Source organism: Citrus sinensis, chromosome 2, assembly GCF_022201045.2.
Source record: "Citrus sinensis cultivar Valencia sweet orange chromosome 2, DVS_A1.0, whole genome shotgun sequence".
Classification (NCBI taxonomy): Eukaryota; Viridiplantae; Streptophyta; class Magnoliopsida; order Sapindales; family Rutaceae; genus Citrus; species Citrus sinensis.
Window position 1 is genome coordinate 3,385,753 of NC_068557.1, and position 16,815 is coordinate 3,402,567.

Below are 16,815 nucleotides of genomic sequence, written 5' to 3' on the forward strand. Positions count from 1 at the left end.
GCTAGAAATAACAAGCCCTTCAATTGAGAGCCAAAAAAAAAAAATCACATCTAGTCAGAGGAGAGTCTACTGAGGACACGTGTAATGGGATGGGGCCTTCATAAGGTGTTTTTGTTTCCTACCTTTAATTTTTCTTCCTTTTTATATGACGCCATTTCCACTAATTATAATTTTTTTAATCTAATAAGTAATATATGAAAGAAAAACTTTATGATATAAAAAGTTATATCAAAATAATAAACTACAAGTAAATTTGCATACCTTCATTTAGTGTTGTTCGAGTATAGAAAACACTCAAACATATTACGGATCTTCTAGCCTATTCCTTCTTGATAGCCTTAATAAGTTGTTGGGGCCAGGCTAGCTAGGGGCCCCATAGAATTTGCAATGGACTTGATCATTTTCTTCTACTAAGAAAATTAAAAAAATTCTTCTTTATCTTAATCCTTCAGGAATTCGTGAATACTCGTTATATCATTATCCAATCCTTTAGAAACATGCGAGCATTTATAATTATCTTTTAATTAAAACTAACTGGCTACATATATGTGAGCTCTAATTAAATCTCGATCCATATATGTGAGCCACATCTAGAAAAGTGAGTCTAACCATATATAATTTATTGTAAGCCATCGTCAATGCAATCATTATGTTATTTCCATTCAAATTAATCACGATCATCACACAACTGATCATGCATACACTCATAGACTTGTTTCAGTACCGCTGTGATATTTGATTAAGCTGTATTAATTTATCTTACGTAAAATTAAGACTTGGTCGTGATCAGACAGCAAGTAAAGTGTGAGAATGTATAATCTGAATCTAGAGGAGTTGGGGGCTTTTGATTTTCGATATGCAAAGATTCACAGCTGAGAAATTTCAATTAATACCACCATTATCTCCACAAATTGCCACTAAGAAAAGTATTGTTGGTCATGGCCATTATCTCCACAACAAGGATTCCACTCCCCATCTACGTAGATTCCAAAACAAGGCTTGGTGCACTAAGTCAACAAGTATTATATTATATAATTAATACTTGATGAATAGCCATGCATTTCTCTTCTATATAAACTCATATATCTCTCTTGTGATTTCATCGGGAACCAAAAAAGAAAAAAAGGGCTATTTCACTCAGTAGTATCAACTTTTGATCTGCCTCCAGCTACGTTTTGTGTTTTCGGTGTTCTGCTAAACTCTGCTCTCATGACCAAAGTTCAGCATTGCTCCAACTTAAGCAACTCTTTTCTTTGGGAAAAAGTTGTAGAATATCAATAATCTCGTCCAAAGATGATGTCTTGGAAAGGGCATGCCGATTGCTGCTCCACTGAATGAACAAATTCAGTGGCAATCTCTCTCATACGTTTGCAAAAACTAGTGTTTTGTCAAGTCTTAACCTTAATGGCAATCGGTTCGAAGGATCATTGCCTCTGTCTTTACGAAGGATCATTGCCTCTGTCTTTGTTGAACTATCAGTATTTGGAAGTTTTAGATTGAAGAGATTGTAAAGTTATACAAATTGAACCATATCAATCACTCCCAAGATCACTGATTCAGATTTCCAAGATGCAAAAAAGATGATCTGATTAGCTAATAATGATGAATGAACCGATGATCAGAATGATGAATTGACCATAAACAATCAATAGAAACACAAAACCACAAGAAAGAACACAAGACACAGCAAATAATGTGGTTCAGTCAATTTGCATTGACTTACATCCACGAGAGGAACAAATCGATCAGTTTATTGATTGAATCAAGTTTTCTTTACATAGTGGATACAGAGCTATGTTCAAGGAACAAGAAGACCTTCTTCACTTAAGCTTTTTTTTTTCTCTCTCTCTCTCTCTCAAAACCTCTGGATCTCTGTGTTTGTTAAACCAGAACCAGTTGCATTTCTAGGTTTATAACGAACCCAGTTACTTGCCCAATATTGCACGTGAGAAGCAAATGCTTTTAACATCTTTAACAACCTTTACACATCATTCAAAACTTCACGTGCACTGCTCATGGTTCTTTAAGTTCCAGCAAAGTTCTAAGTCGTTTAAACAAGTAATATTAAGACACCATTAAACACAGATCAGAATGTTGTTTTGCTTAGCTTCAGTCACCAAAATGCATTGCTTTCTTGTTGTTTCATCGATCTTTTGATTTGATTCACTTTGCTTCAACAAAATCTCCACCTTGAAACAAATCAAACCTGACTAGCGTTTCGCCTCATCCCTCTGCAATTTAGAGACTACATAAACTAACCATGTTCAAGTAAACCTTGAACTTAGCTGTTGGAACCACTTTTGTAAGCATGTCTGTAGAATTATTGTTTGTATGAACCTTCAACATTTTGATCACACCTTTTGACACTTCATTTCTGATATAGTGTAATTTGACATCAGGATGCTTGGTTCTCTCATGATGAGCTGGATTTTCACTCAAGTATATTGCACTAGAGCTATCACAGTGAATTTCGACAGTTTCTTGAGCTATCCCTAATTCTGCAGTCTCCCTTTGAGCCACAAAGCTTCTTTGACTGCCTCTATACCTGTTGTATATTTAGCCTCTGATGTTGACAAAGCAACAACATGTTAGAGACTTGCTTTTTAGTTGATAATGCAGCCATCTAGCATAAACATATACCCTGTTAAAGACTTTCTTCTATCATAGTCCTCAGCAAAAGCTGAGTCCACATAACGCCACGAGCCACTACTTATGGCATATAACAATCTATATTTCTGAGTACCATTGAGATACCTCAATGTTGACTTGATTGCTTGCTAGTGCTCTTTCCCATGTGCTACTATATATCTGCTTACAATGCTTAAAGCGTCAGAAATATTAGGTCTTGTTAAGACCATAGCATTCATTACAATCTCCACAGCATTGGCATATGGAACTTTTGCCATTTCAGACTTTTCTTTATCTGTTTTAGCACACTGCACATTTAAGAGTTTGAAATGAGATGTCAATGGCGTCAAGACAGGCTTACAGTTTGTCATACCAAAGGTGTTAAGCACCTTTTTTACGTATTTCTCTTGTGAGAGAAATATAGTTTTTTCTTTTCTGTTTTTTTTTTTTATTTCCATACCTAAGACCTTCTTGGCATGTCCTAAATCCTTCGTCTCAAACTCTAAACTCAGCAGCAGCTTTAAGGTTTCAATCTCATCTCTTTATTTACAAGCTATTAACATATCATCTATATACATCAACAAGTATATGTTGAGATGTGTCTTAAGTAGCTTGTAATATACCCAACAATCAAAGCTGCATCTATTGAAAATATTTGAGGTAATGAACTCATAAACCTGCTATACCACTGTCTTGGGGACTACTTCAAGCCATCTAGTGATTTTTTCAATAAAAACACATAATCAGCCCTCTTTGGTTTCATATACCTCTCTGATTGAGTCATCAGAATCTCTTCTTGTAGTCATCAATGCAAGAAAGCAGTTTTGACATCAAATTGATCAAGGTCCATGTCATGAACTGCTGTTAAAGTTAATAACATTCTTATTGAAGCATGTTTGACTACAGGTGAAAAAACTTCCTTGAAGTCAACTCCCTCTCTTTGGGTATACCCCTTGGCTACTGACCTGGCCTTAAAGCTCCTGGGTTCTATAGTTGTTAGGCCTTCTTTAACCCTATAGATCTATTACAGCAAATTAATCTCTTATTGTTAGGTTTCCTTACCAGCTCTCAAGTGTTGTTCTTGTAAAGTGATGACATTTCTTCATCTATAGCCTGCTGCCATTAAGTCTTGAATATGCTTTGCATTGCTTCTTTACAACTGCTTGGTTCTTCTCTATCAATTTTATGTGATGTAGCAAGTGCATATACAATGACATCTGCATAGCCAAATCTCTTTAGGAGTCCAATCGTTCTTCTTTCTCTGTTTTTAGCCAAATGATAAATCTTCTAACTGAGGCTTATGACGTCCTCTGGTTTTGTCACTATCATCAACACCACCTTCATCTGAATCGATAGCTACATTTGAAGGTTTTTATATTGGCTACTCCACTTCAAATTGAACATTATCATCAGTTTTATCGTTAAGTCCAGTATCTCCGGTAGATTGATTCTTATTCAATACCACTTCCTTATTAAACACCACATCTCTATTGATTATACATTTAGGTATAGACAAATTTGTACACCATATCAGAGCTCTTTCTGGATAACCTATAAATAGCTCTTTCAGAGCTCTTGGTGCCAAATTGCCTTGATTTATATGTGCATAAGTAGTACATCCAAACACTTTTATTTTGCTGTAGTCTACAGGTTTACCAGACCACTTTTCATGAGGTGTTTTGAAATCTATAGTTGAATAAAGACTAAGATTTACTAGTAAATAAGCTACCAACAAGGTTTCTGCCTATAACCCTTTAGGTAACTCTAATTGAATCATCATACATTTGGCTTTGTCCATTAGAGTTCTATTCATCCTTTTAGTTAATGCATTCTATATCTAATAATGCCTTCACTTGAACAGAATTAATTAACTATCTGATTGCAATACTTAAGTCTATTGTTTGTTTTCAGCTTCTTCAGTTTCTTTGCTGTTTGGTTTTCAACAAGAGCTTTCTACTCTTTAAAACTTCCCAAACACTTGGTCTTTAGTTATGAGAATATACAACCAAACCTTCCTTGAGAAATCATTAATGATAGACATGAAAAGTCTATTTCCACCCAAAGATGGAACGTTTGAAGGTCTCCACAGATCTGAATGCACATAGTCCAGGATGCTTTTGGTTTTGTGAATAGATTTCTTTAAACTAACCCTTGTAAATGTCCCTAGAATACAATCCTCATAGAAATCTAGCTCTCTAAACTTATCAGTTCCCAAAACACCCTGTTTTTCTAATTTTTTAAGATCTTTCAAGCTCATTTATCCAATCTTAAATGCCACAATATGATATTATTTATATTAGTCTTAGTTGACACACTAGATTCACTAGTCACTATTTCACGATCTAAGACAGAAACACCATTTTTTTAAAGTCTCAATCATAATTAGTGTTGTACCATTTAAGATCCTCAGTTCACTATATTCAACCTTGAAACTACATCTTACCTGATCAAGCGCCTCTAAAAGAAATTAGATTTCTCTTTAGGTCTACTACATGCATGACTTGCCTAATTTCCCTTGCAGTCCCAATCATTAGTTTAAGGCTTATGTCTCCCATCTCAATGACTTTACATGCTGCATTGTTACACCAAAATCAACTGCAATTTCAGGTTTATAACAAACCCAGGTACCTGCCTACTATCGCGCGTGAAAAGCAAGTGCTTTTAACAACTTTAACAACCTTTACACGTCATTAAAAAATTTCACATAAAATGCTGATTTTTCTTTAAGTTCCAAGTCATTTAAACAAGTAGTGTTAAGACACCATCAAACACATATCAGAATGTCATTTTGCTTAAGCTTCAGTTACCAAAACTTATTGTTTTCTTGTCGTTTCGTCAATCTTTTGATTTGATGCACTCTAGTTCAACATAGATGTTGGGAATAATTAGTTTGAAGGTACCTTTCCCTATTGGCTAGAAGTTTTTCCTAAATTGCAAGTTCTTATATTATGTTTAAATAGATTTTAGGATCCCATAGGTGATACCAAAGCAAGAGTTCCCTTCCCTAAGTTGAGAATGTTTGATCTCTCTCACAATGAACTCATCGGTGTTTTGCCAATATTTTGGATCATTTTAAAATTTTAATAAAATAACTGAATTTATTTATAAAAAATAAATCCCAAAATTTTAATAATTTAGGAGATTTTTATTAAATCCAAAAATTTTGTAATTATTTTTATACTTATATTTTTATTAAAAATAAAAATTCTAATTTTTAGATTTATTTCTTTATTAAATGTAGGAGTGTTTTTATATAAAATAAAATCATCTTTTAATTTATTTAGGGGTAAAATTATTATTTCGTTTAAATTATTTAACGGTGTTAATGCAAAAGTGGCTAATTGATACAAATTTCAAAAGAAAGGTGGCGCAAAGAACATGTTAGAATTTTGTGATGGTTGGATGAAAATAAAACAAAAAAAAAGTGGTGCAATAATAATTTCCCAAAAAAAATGACAATCAAAGGCAATGGCGTAAAAGAGAAAAGGATTCTAACCGCTTTTGTTGTTATTGATTTGTCGAGCAACATATTTCAAAGAGGAACTCCATAAGTGGCGGGAAAGTTTAATTTACTAATGTCTGGACATTTCTCACAACAACCTCATGGGTGGTATTCTATCATTATTAGGAAAACTAACACAGCTTAAATCTCTAGACCTATCTTCAAATAAGAACAATATATCTTTCTCGATCAATCACCTTGCCCCTCATTCTTCGAGAATAAAAAATATCATTTTCATGTTTCAATTTGTTCATTTGGAATCTGGGTTCGCTCCTTTATGGAAGTTTGCTATATTCCCAGAGAGAAGCCGGGAGCAAAATAACAAAAGTCGACCCATAACATCTATGTCAGCTTTTTTTGTCTGAATGAATTCAAAACAATCCGCTTTCTAGATGATCCCTCTAGAAGAGTGGGATTATAACAATACCAATCTTTCTAGTTACTTCGTTCTCTATTTCTATTTGAAAGAATCCTTAGGAAAAGTTTTTTGTTTCCCCCGAGCTAAACTAAAAAAATCTCTTACAATGCTAAATCTTTCGTACAACCACATTGAGGGACCCTATACCTCAAAGACCCCAATTCGATACGTTTCAAAATGATTCCTATGTTGGTAACCCCAAGTTGTGTGGATTCCTATTGTCAAAAAACTACAAGAAATTTGACTTTTTAAGACGATTTTTATTATGACATTTGTAGATTTTGTCAAAAAATAATACTTATTGTGACGATTTTTTAAAATCGTAGCCAATGATCTCATCCTAGCTCATCTTATATTTTGTAACAAATAATATTTATTTGGGACCCATTAATTGGTCACCTAATCAAATATTTTGCGACAAACATAAAATGAGTCGCAAAAGTACATGCTTTTTTTAGCACAACAAAATATCATCTTTAATGACAAAAAAATATGGTAGCGAAATATAATCATAGGTGACATAATTATTTCATAACTAAATGAGGGATGTAAAATTAATCAAACCATTTGTAGCAAAAAAAAAAAAAAAACTCCAAAACTAATATGTTGTTGACTAATTTTAGAACCCTAATTTTTTATCGCAAATAATTACCTATTGTGACATAACTAAAAAATATTAGTTTAAAAATTTATCTTGTGTTATATTTCATGACCCATTTTGTTTTTTTCAGAGGCACATTATTTGTATTTGACTCTTCTTTTGTTTTGTGTGACTAACATTACAACACTGAAAAAAAAAAAGAGAACAATAATCAAGATCCACGCCTCGTGCAAATTTGTTGGCTGGCCGCGGCAACTCCAACGACTTCTGGGCAGTGGTGGGGATCGGATTTTGAAGGTGTTGTTGTGAGGAGATAAACTCAGGTGGTGGTGGTCGAAAATCCGGTGGATCTTGCCGATCATGGTCACGCTTTGCGGGAGAAACCGCAGCTTCGTGTGGCCGTTTCTTGCTACTTTCCGGTGGCGGCGAAGATACGCGAGTGCTCGCTGGTGCTTGGGAGTTAATAATTTTACATAACATTCTGTCTCTTCAAGTGCTAATCTCGCAATATTTCTTTCTCTTCCGGCGAGTTTTTGGAAACTTCTCCGATTAGGTAATTTTCGCCTACCCTGTTTGTTTGCTAGGAAACTAACCAAAGTAACAACAATGTATAACACTATGTGATTATATGGATTGCTAACTAAATGTGATAGTTGCTTCAAATGAAAAAAGATTTGAGATATTATGTTTGATACTTAACTTGAATTAGGGAATGTGTGTAAAAGATTTGAGTGTAAATCAGCTCACAAATGGAAAAGAATACAGAAGCACATTGGCTGAAATGATAGCCGTATATTAGTTTCTTGTATATTGAATTGAAATTATTTATTAATTTCTGAATTATTTTGTTTCATGTGTGAGGAAGTCTTTTGATGCAATAGCTTTTGAAACCGAACTTGTTTAGGTGCTTGTTAGATTTGTTTCGAAGTGCTTTGATGTTCTTGATTTATGAATGCAATTGTTTTCAAGATGGTTTTAACAGGTCTCGGATGAAGTTGATGTCCTGTATTTTTTTTTTCAAATGATTATCGTGCAATGCTTGCTACTAAATCATTCAAGTTAAAAGTAGAACATGTGATTGGCGAGGCAAAGGAATCAACTGCAATATTGTTCTGTGCCAAAATTTTGTTCTTGGAAAAACAGTTTATACTATATAATTTGTACATGAACCAAAAGGGGATGCATCCTTTCCTTTGCAGGCTTGCTAAGTATATAATCGGGCTCTTTTTGGGACAGCTCTCATAACTTCAGTTGTTCTTATCTTTATTGCAATTATTCTCATCCTTTCAAGTAAGAGGTATATTTTGAGATTGACACTAAAATCATAGCAAATGTTTATTATTATTATTGGATCCTTTATAGAAGAAAGGTATTGACCATCTGCTTCTTGAAAGCAGTGATGATGATGATCGTGGGAGACCAACATGATGCAGGTCTTTTTTTGATTCAGGATTCAATATTTACCTCTCTCCATTTGATCTATTTTGGTAAATATTTTTCTAGTTTCAAACCTCAGTAATATTCCCTATATTTTAACAGTTCAAAATTAATTATATGAAAGTCACCAATTAAGAAGTACAAAATTGAACTGAGATGACTTTCCAATTTTCATCTAACTGCAAACTTCATTATAGAAAACTTCATGTAGTTGTGTTCCCTTCTTAAATCATGTAAGGTACTGGAATCCATATTATTATAGAAGGTGACGAGTAGAGACAGATGATGATGATAAAGTCTTATGGATATGAGGGTGGAAGGCAATGAATGTAGTTCTTCTCGTGACAAGCTTTGAAATATTATTTTGATCTACGCCCAAATCTAAAATACAAACGACGTCCAAGATACACCAAATCAAAGTTATCCTCACACCATTTCCTTCAGCAATACAAAATTATTTCAAATCATTTTTCTCCTCAAAAACTTGATGTTTAGTAAATCTTACTTTTAAAATAGTATGAGAATGTAAATGACTTAAATAGATATAAATCTATCAAATTTATTTACACATGCATTTATAAATATGTGTATAAAATAATATTTTATGTGTATATATAATAATTGATAACTAAAATAAATATTTTATTTTATTAAATGTATTGCTTTTGTTATCCCAATTTTTTTGTCTACATTAGTAATGTTATCCCAATTTTTTTTTCTACATTAGTAATGTTATCCCAATATGTTGTTAATAATAATCCCTTTATGTTATGAAATAATTATAATTTATGTGAATGTTCATCGAAGCATTCTTTTATCTCCTCACAAGCAACTTTTCATCTCTTATAATTCCCATTATCTCCTTAATTTAAGGATTGTTGTCTCTCATAATTATGATGTATTACTTACTACTTTATGGTTGTATCACTATAAAAGGAGATTTTTACTCCTTGTTTGTATACACTTGGAAGTGTGAATAACACATAAGAGATTGAATAAAATTTCTCTCTACACACATTATGTCTCTTATTTGCTTTCTTTCTGTCTCTTGCTATATGGTTGTGCTTTTAATTAATAGATTTTATAACACATTATTAGCACGAGTCTCTAGCCACAAGAGATCAATTTTCATCCTCTTTAAAATATGGTAATATCTCTTCTTTAATCTTACTCATAAAAGTATGAAGTAACAATCTTGATTTTTCCTAAGATGATATTTACATTCGCATATGTATTTTGATAATCTAGAATAATGCATCAATGAATTCATGCTTTAATATCAGCATTACTTATATTGTTATTGTTTGACATTTCTTATTCTAATATTCAATTGCTATTATATATTTTCCATTATTGAAATTCAAAAAGTTCATCCTAAAGTGTGAATACTATAATATACAATGAAAGAAAATTAAGAATGCATCCTCGGGGGATTGCATTGCATATAATGAAGATTTTCTTTCAAAATAGGTTCCTGAAGAACTATTACAAAATTATGATGTCATTCGTCACTATCTTGTTTATGAAGGATTGACTATATAAGTGTATATTTTATATGTCCCTGAAGGACGTGTATATTTTATATGTCCCTGAAGGACTATGTAATGCCCAAATTTGTATTATTTTATTTTTTATGGAATTTATAAATAGCGTTTTTGCCCTTATAAAAAGGGTTATCCATGGGATAATTTTTAGTAAAGGGTTATTTTTTCAAATTCAATAGGGTTTCTTAAGACTCACTATAAATTCATATTTTTCCCCTTCCATAACCCTGAACCCATGACGTTTCTTCTTCTTCTCTGCTGCTCATTACGCTCTTACCCAAACCCTAGAATTCAAGCTTTTGCTTAGGAGAGAATCAAAGCGATTGATAAGTTTATTCTCCTTATTCCCCACAAGATTTTCAATCACTCTATCTAGGGTTTATATTGGCATGATTTTAGATTGTTATAGATTATAATGCATGATTTAGAATGTGTTTAGACTTTGTTTAGGGTTTTGATTTATTATGAGTTTAGTAATCAATCCTAGACGTATTAAGCACACATGATAATTCTAGACAGCATGAGTATCTCGAATTTAAACCTATATTTTCTGAACGATTTTTCTTATGACCGTTTTTAAAACTTACATTATTTTTAAAAATAAAATTTACTAAATATTTAATTTATTATAACTAATTATTTTTATAGTACAACCACCATCAATTATTTAAAATTATAGCATTAGCAATCCGGCTCTTAGCTACGAGCAATGCGCCAGTAATATACTCGTCGTTGATAAAAACTTGTCCATTTCACCGGACTAACACTCGCGCCACGCTATCACTCAATTATAAACAGAAAATATTCGGATAAGAAATTAAAGCCACTGAATGATTGAATTTCGAGTCTTCAGAGAAATGCAACAGCGCTCAATTTCAAACAAAGAAGCAAAACGCCAGCGTTTTAGTGCCGCCACTGCTCAGCTCTCTCTACGAACTCTGCCCTCTCCTGCAAAATTATAGTTGGCCTCTCGAAATAGGTGAAAACATTAATACCCTTTTCTTTATTCTACGTTTCCGAGAAAATGCAAGAAAAGGTTTCAAGTAATTAATTATGTGACTTCTTTTTGTGTTAATTTGATAGACAGTGTTCGTTATGGAACTGCATTATTGTTTACTGAGTTTAAATTCTAGTGGCCAGATTATTTTAGAACATGCAGATTAATTACATTTAGTAATAAAACATACAGTAATAGTATTAAAATTTCCAATGTGGACACAACTTCTTCTAGATAGCATGCTTAATAATTAAACACGGAATTGTTGAACACAGCTTCTGCATGCTGCTGATGCCTTATGGACTGGTTTTGTGGAAAATGCTCAATATTATATTGATTATCTTTTTAGTCATTCACATTCTTTACGGGTAAAAGACGCCGAGAAAGGGAATGATCAAAAAGATAAACGATATTGACCGCTCGATTACAACAGTGCCAGTAGAATTGATAGAAAAAGCTTTTGCACCATGTAAGTGCTCATTAATTAATGATTTTCAGGAAGAAAGAATTGTTCTATCCCTGTTTGGAGTTTGAGCAACATCCTTACATCTGTAACATTCAACTTTTTGATCCTTCCAATGAGTTTAATTAATTCATAGCTGTGGAAAACGAGTTGGAATAGTTTGAAATTTTGTAAAATTGGCCACGACTAATGCACTCAATTTTACTTGGTGCACCGAGTCTAAAAGTATAATAATGGATAGTTAGACTCCCTCCCTTAATTTCATTTCATACTTGCACACCATTTCTCTTCTATATATAATCATGCATATCTCAGTTATTGTGATTTCATCAAGAGCCAAGAAAAGAACAAAGAAAAAAATGGGTTATTTAACTCAGCCTTATCAACTTGTCATCTGCCTCCAGTTATCGCTCTTGTTTTTTCAGTGTTCTGCAAAGCTTTGCTCTCAAGAACAAAGTTCAGCATTACTCCAATTTAAGCAACTCTTTTCCTTTGCAAAAACATCTTCTTCGCAATGTGATGGATACCAACAATCTTATCCAAAGATGAAGTACTGGAAAGAGGATGCTGATTGCTGCTCCAGCTGGGATGGAGTGACATGTGATATGGTGACGGGTCAGGTGATTGGCCTGGACCTCAGTTGCAGTTGGCTTCACGGCAGCATCTCTTCCAACAGTAGCCTTTTCTTTCTTCCTCGCCTGCAAAAGCTCAACCTGGGTTCCAATGATTTCAATTACTCTAAGATTTCTTCTGGCTTTAGTCAACTCCGGAGCTTGACACTCCTTAACCTCTCTTCCAGCAACTTCACGGGGTCAATTCCTCCATCGCTAGGTAACCTTACCCAACTTGTTTATTTGGATCTTTCAAATAACAGTTTTATTGGTGAAATTCCGAATATGTTTACCAACCAATCCAAACTTTCTTATTTAAACTTTGGGGGGAATCAACTGACTGGCCAAATTCCTTCCTCAGTGGGTGAGCTTGCAAATTTAGCTACAGTCTATTTGTATTTTAACTCTCTTAAGGGGACAATTCCATCTCGAATCTTTTCTCTGACATCACTGAAGCAAGTTGATTTCAGGCATAACCAACTATCTGGCTCGGTTCCAAGTTCAGTATACGAACTTGTGAATTTGACTCGTCTTGATCTTTCTTCAAATAAGTTAAGTGGTACAGTTGAACTTTACGATTTTGCAAAGCTCAAAAATCTTAAATGGCTTGTTCTCTCTAATAATAGTTTATCACTGACTACCAAATTAACTGTCAGCTCTTCTTTCCTTAATCTTTCTAGATTGGGTTTATCCGCTTGTAAGATAAGTAAGTTTCCAGTCATCTTGAAAACTCAACTTCAATTAGAGTGGTTGGACCTTTCTGAAAACCAAATCCATGGTAGGGTTCCTGGTTGGATGTGGGACGTAGGAATACATACTCTAAGTTACCTAGATCTTTCACAAAACTTCCTGAGAAGCATAAAACGTCTTCCATGGAAAAATCTAAAAAATCTTTACCTTGATTCGAACTTACTTCGAGGAAGACTGCTGGATCTACCACCTCTCATGACAATCTTTTCGATTTCCAATAATTATTTAACTGGAGAGATTCCTTCATCATTTTGTAATTTGAGTTCTATTCAATATCTTGAAATGTCCAACAATAGCTTCAGTGGACAAATTCCGCAGTGTCTTGTCAACTCTACCGTGAAGTTTTTGGATCTTCGAATGAACAACTTCCAAGGTATCATCCCACAAACATATGCAAAAGACTGCAATTTGACTTTTCTTAAGCTGAATGGCAATAAACTGGAGGGGCCATTGCCACCATCTTTGATTAATTGTTTCAGTTTGCATGTTATTGATGTTGGGAATAACAACTTGAGTGGAGAAATTCCACAATGTTTTGGAAACTCAGCACTTAAGGTCTTTGATATGAGAATGAACAGATTCAACGGTAGCATCCCTCAAATGTTTGCAAAGAGTTGTGATTTGAGAAGTCTTAATCTTAATGGTAATCAATTGGAAGGCCCATTGTCTCCATCTTTGATTAACTGTCGGTATTTGGAAGTTCTTGATATTGGGAATAACCATATTAACGACACATTTCCTTATTGGTTAGAAATTCTTCCTGAATTGCGAGTGCTTATATTGCGATCTAACCGATTTTGGGGTCCCATTGGTAATACGAAAACAAGAGCTCCCTTCTCTAAGTTGCGAATACTTGATCTCTCTCACAATCAACTCACTGGTGTATTGCCAACTCGGTATCTTAATAATTTTAGAGCCATGATTCATGGGGAGAATAATAGTGTTACTGTTGAAGTGAAATATTTGAGTTTGCTAAATTCCTCCTACTATGCCTGCTATGAATCAATAATTTTGACTATGAAAGGAATTGACCTACAACTGGAGAGGGTTCTAACCATTTTCACGACGATTGATTTGTCGAGTAATCGATTTCAAGGAGGAATTCCAGCAATCGTGGGAAAGCTTAATTCGCTCAAAGGTCTTAACATTTCTCACAACAACTTGACAGGTGGCATTCCATCATCATTAGCAAATCTGACAGAGCTTGAATCTTTAGACCTATCTTCAAACAAGCTTGTTGGGCAGATTCCAATGCAAATGGCGAGTCTAAAATCTCTTTCGGTGCTAAATCTTTCACACAACCAGCTTGAGGGACCTGTACCTCGAGGAACCCAATTCAATACATTTCAAAACGATTCCTATGCTGGCAACCCGGGCTTGTGTGGATTCCCATTGTCAGAAAGCTGCGACATGGATGAGGCACCGGATCCATCATCACCAACAAGTTTCCATGAAGGAGATGATTCTCCAAGTTGGTTTGATTGGAAGTTTGCTAAGATGGGTTATGCATCTGGATTGGTAATTGGCTTGTCCATTGCATACATGGTATTTGCGACTGGAAGGCCGTGGTGGTTTGTAAAAATGATCGAAGAGAAGCAAGCCACGAAGGTGAGAAGGGTGAGCAGACGAGGCAGAGCAAGAAGATGAAATCAGTAGGTCTTCACTATCTGTTCCAGGATATTAGTCTGTCTTTAAGTAGACCGCATGATGGTATTTTTCACTATCTGAACTAGTATTTAAACAGTATATTAATTTGATGTGTTTTTTGTTCAGGAATTTTAATACACTCACGGAATCGAAGTAGTGGAAGTCATATGATCCTGCAGGTATAACAATTTTCTTTGCTTTGTTTTCCAATCCATAAACTTGATCAAAACTCTCGAGGAAAAAAATGATTTGAAGAAATAATAATGTTGATGTAGGAAATGGTGTGGGCAACTTTTATTTGTTTGTCTTGGCCCAGTATGTTGGATTTGGAAATATTCGAAGCTTGCAACGATGCAAGAATCATTCACCGCCTTCCGACAGCTATGATCCATATATGCGATTTTTGCAATGTTTATTTTTCATAAGAAATTCAAATGCTACTTCAGATTCTATTAATAAATCCCGAATCCTTGTACATCCAAATTTCATTGTTTCATGATTCATCATAATCCAATAAAGTCTTGAATGCTTGTACCAATTCAAAGGTTAATTGTGGATCAACAAAAAGAAATAAAATGTATGGGGGCTAGACACAGGTCCTATCTATATACCAGTTAAGTTTTTTGCCAAGTTATCTCCACTGTTGGTTATCTGCTTGAGTCTGAAGCAATAACAGAAAAAAAAAATAGAAAAGAAAAAATGACTAATATGATTAGTTATTATTAAATTAGTCGTTAAATATTTATTTATTCTTATTACGATAATTGAGGCAATAAATTGCACATTCTTGTTTAATTTTGAGTTCTTCATTGATAACGTTCAAATTTTTATTTTTTATTTGATTTTTTTCCTAATGTTCGGGGGGAGAAAAGGTAAAGAATGAGAGATTATTTAATAAATTAAATTTAGAGCACAAGCAGAGAAGCATTAAGCTCCTGCTAAACTGTTGTTCGACTTGCAAGTTTTTGGATCAAATAATAAAGTATGTGCCTTGACAAGTTAGCTCATGGCCGGAATGTTATTTCTAATCTAGAGCTAGCGTCCTGAGAAAATTTTGCATCCTAGCAGGGCAAAAGGTGCTGCAATTGTGTCTATATTGTTGAAGTTTTCTGAATTTTCTGAAGTTAACATTGACAATAGAAGACTCATTGGTAGGCATTATTCTTTTATACTTAATATATAATTGAGTTCACAGCTATCCAGAAAATGGGACAGTTTTTTTTTTATTTAATTACAAAATTATCCTTATTGAAACCCATATAAGAATATTTATACTAATTAATTATATTACTTCTTCAACTATCATCAAATTCTTATTTGAGTTCATTATTTAAAGAATAAGTATGTTATCTAAATAATCTCAAATAATGTACTAAACAAATATTTTGAGGAACAATACTCATTTTGGCTCCTTTTTATTAGTTATATCTTTAATTTCTTATTCATAAAATTCTCTCGCATTGAACTAAAAAAGAAAAGGAGAAATTCAGCTCACCCAAAAAAAAAAAAAAATGTTGTTAGCGTCACCATTGAAAGGGGCTAAATTATGTATTGTCTGACTAGTGAAACTCTTATCATGTCTGCTAATATGCTGCTTCTGGATCCCTTATTCTGATTTCCATGGCAGTGATGGCAGCAGAGCTTGTTCATATTGGTAGAAGTGAAAGCAAATTAAGGAGAGATAGAGAGACTAAGGTAACCAAATAGAATGTCCACTAAGTTTAATATGGTGAAGTCCTGGATCAGTCGCTTTGCTGAAATGATTTCAAGTAATCACCCACTGTGATTGGCATTTTTCTCTTATTTAAGTTTTGGTGAAAGTGACAGGAAGTGTTAAGGAGAAAAGATCAGCCTAATTCAATGCCTCACTTGCTGATCCTATGAGTTTCATGGCTGCGGAAAATGTAGAAGTACTAGTTTGAAATTTTATAAATTGTTCAAAAAACCTCTGTCCAATAGATTATTAGGCTAAGCAACAAGACTTGGTGCTCAAAGCCTAAAAGTAATATAAAGACTTGGTAACTCCCTTATTCACCGGCATGGCATATCTGTTCTTGTGACTTCAATAAGAAAGAAAGATAATATGGATTATTTAACTCAGCCTTTTCAACTTTTGATTTGCCTCCAGTTATTGCTCTTATATTTTCAGTGGGCTTGACTGAAATGCTCATTAATGACTAGAAAAAGTTATCTTAACTTATAAGGTGGACTTGACTG

At 33.8% G+C, this 16,815-nt stretch overlaps 1 protein-coding gene and 1 long non-coding RNA gene across 3 annotated transcripts; both read left to right on the plus strand.

The window, feature by feature from the left end:
* Positions 1-7,184: 7,184 nt before the first annotated feature.
* LOC107175941 (uncharacterized) lies at positions 7,185-9,601 on the plus strand. Its single transcript, XR_008050963.1, has 2 exons — positions 7,185-7,702; positions 8,547-9,601. It is a non-coding gene; the product is annotated as an uncharacterized LOC107175941 (long non-coding RNA).
* A 2,293-nt stretch (positions 9,602-11,894) lies between these two features.
* Positions 11,895-15,128, plus strand: LOC112497242 (receptor-like protein Cf-9 homolog). 2 transcript variants are annotated; one of them, XM_052434016.1, is made up of 4 exons: positions 11,895-12,421; positions 14,120-14,603; positions 14,725-14,777; positions 14,874-15,128. In XM_052434016.1, exons 1-2 carry the CDS (start codon positions 11,950-11,952, stop codon positions 14,596-14,598), a joined length of 951 nt encoding a protein of 316 aa, XP_052289976.1. In that variant the 5' UTR covers positions 11,895-11,949; the 3' UTR covers positions 14,599-14,603; positions 14,725-14,777; positions 14,874-15,128. The 2 variants fall into 2 exon arrangements, with proteins under 2 accessions (XP_052289976.1, XP_024950815.1); XM_025095047.2 differs by having other exon boundaries at positions 11,895-14,603.
* The last annotated feature ends 1,687 nt before the right edge of the window (positions 15,129-16,815 follow it).

Coding starts and splice junctions, on each gene's coding strand:
- LOC112497242 (XM_025095047.2), top strand. CDS start 11,950: ATGGGTTATTTAACTCAGCCTTATCAACTTGTCATCTGCCTCCAGTTA.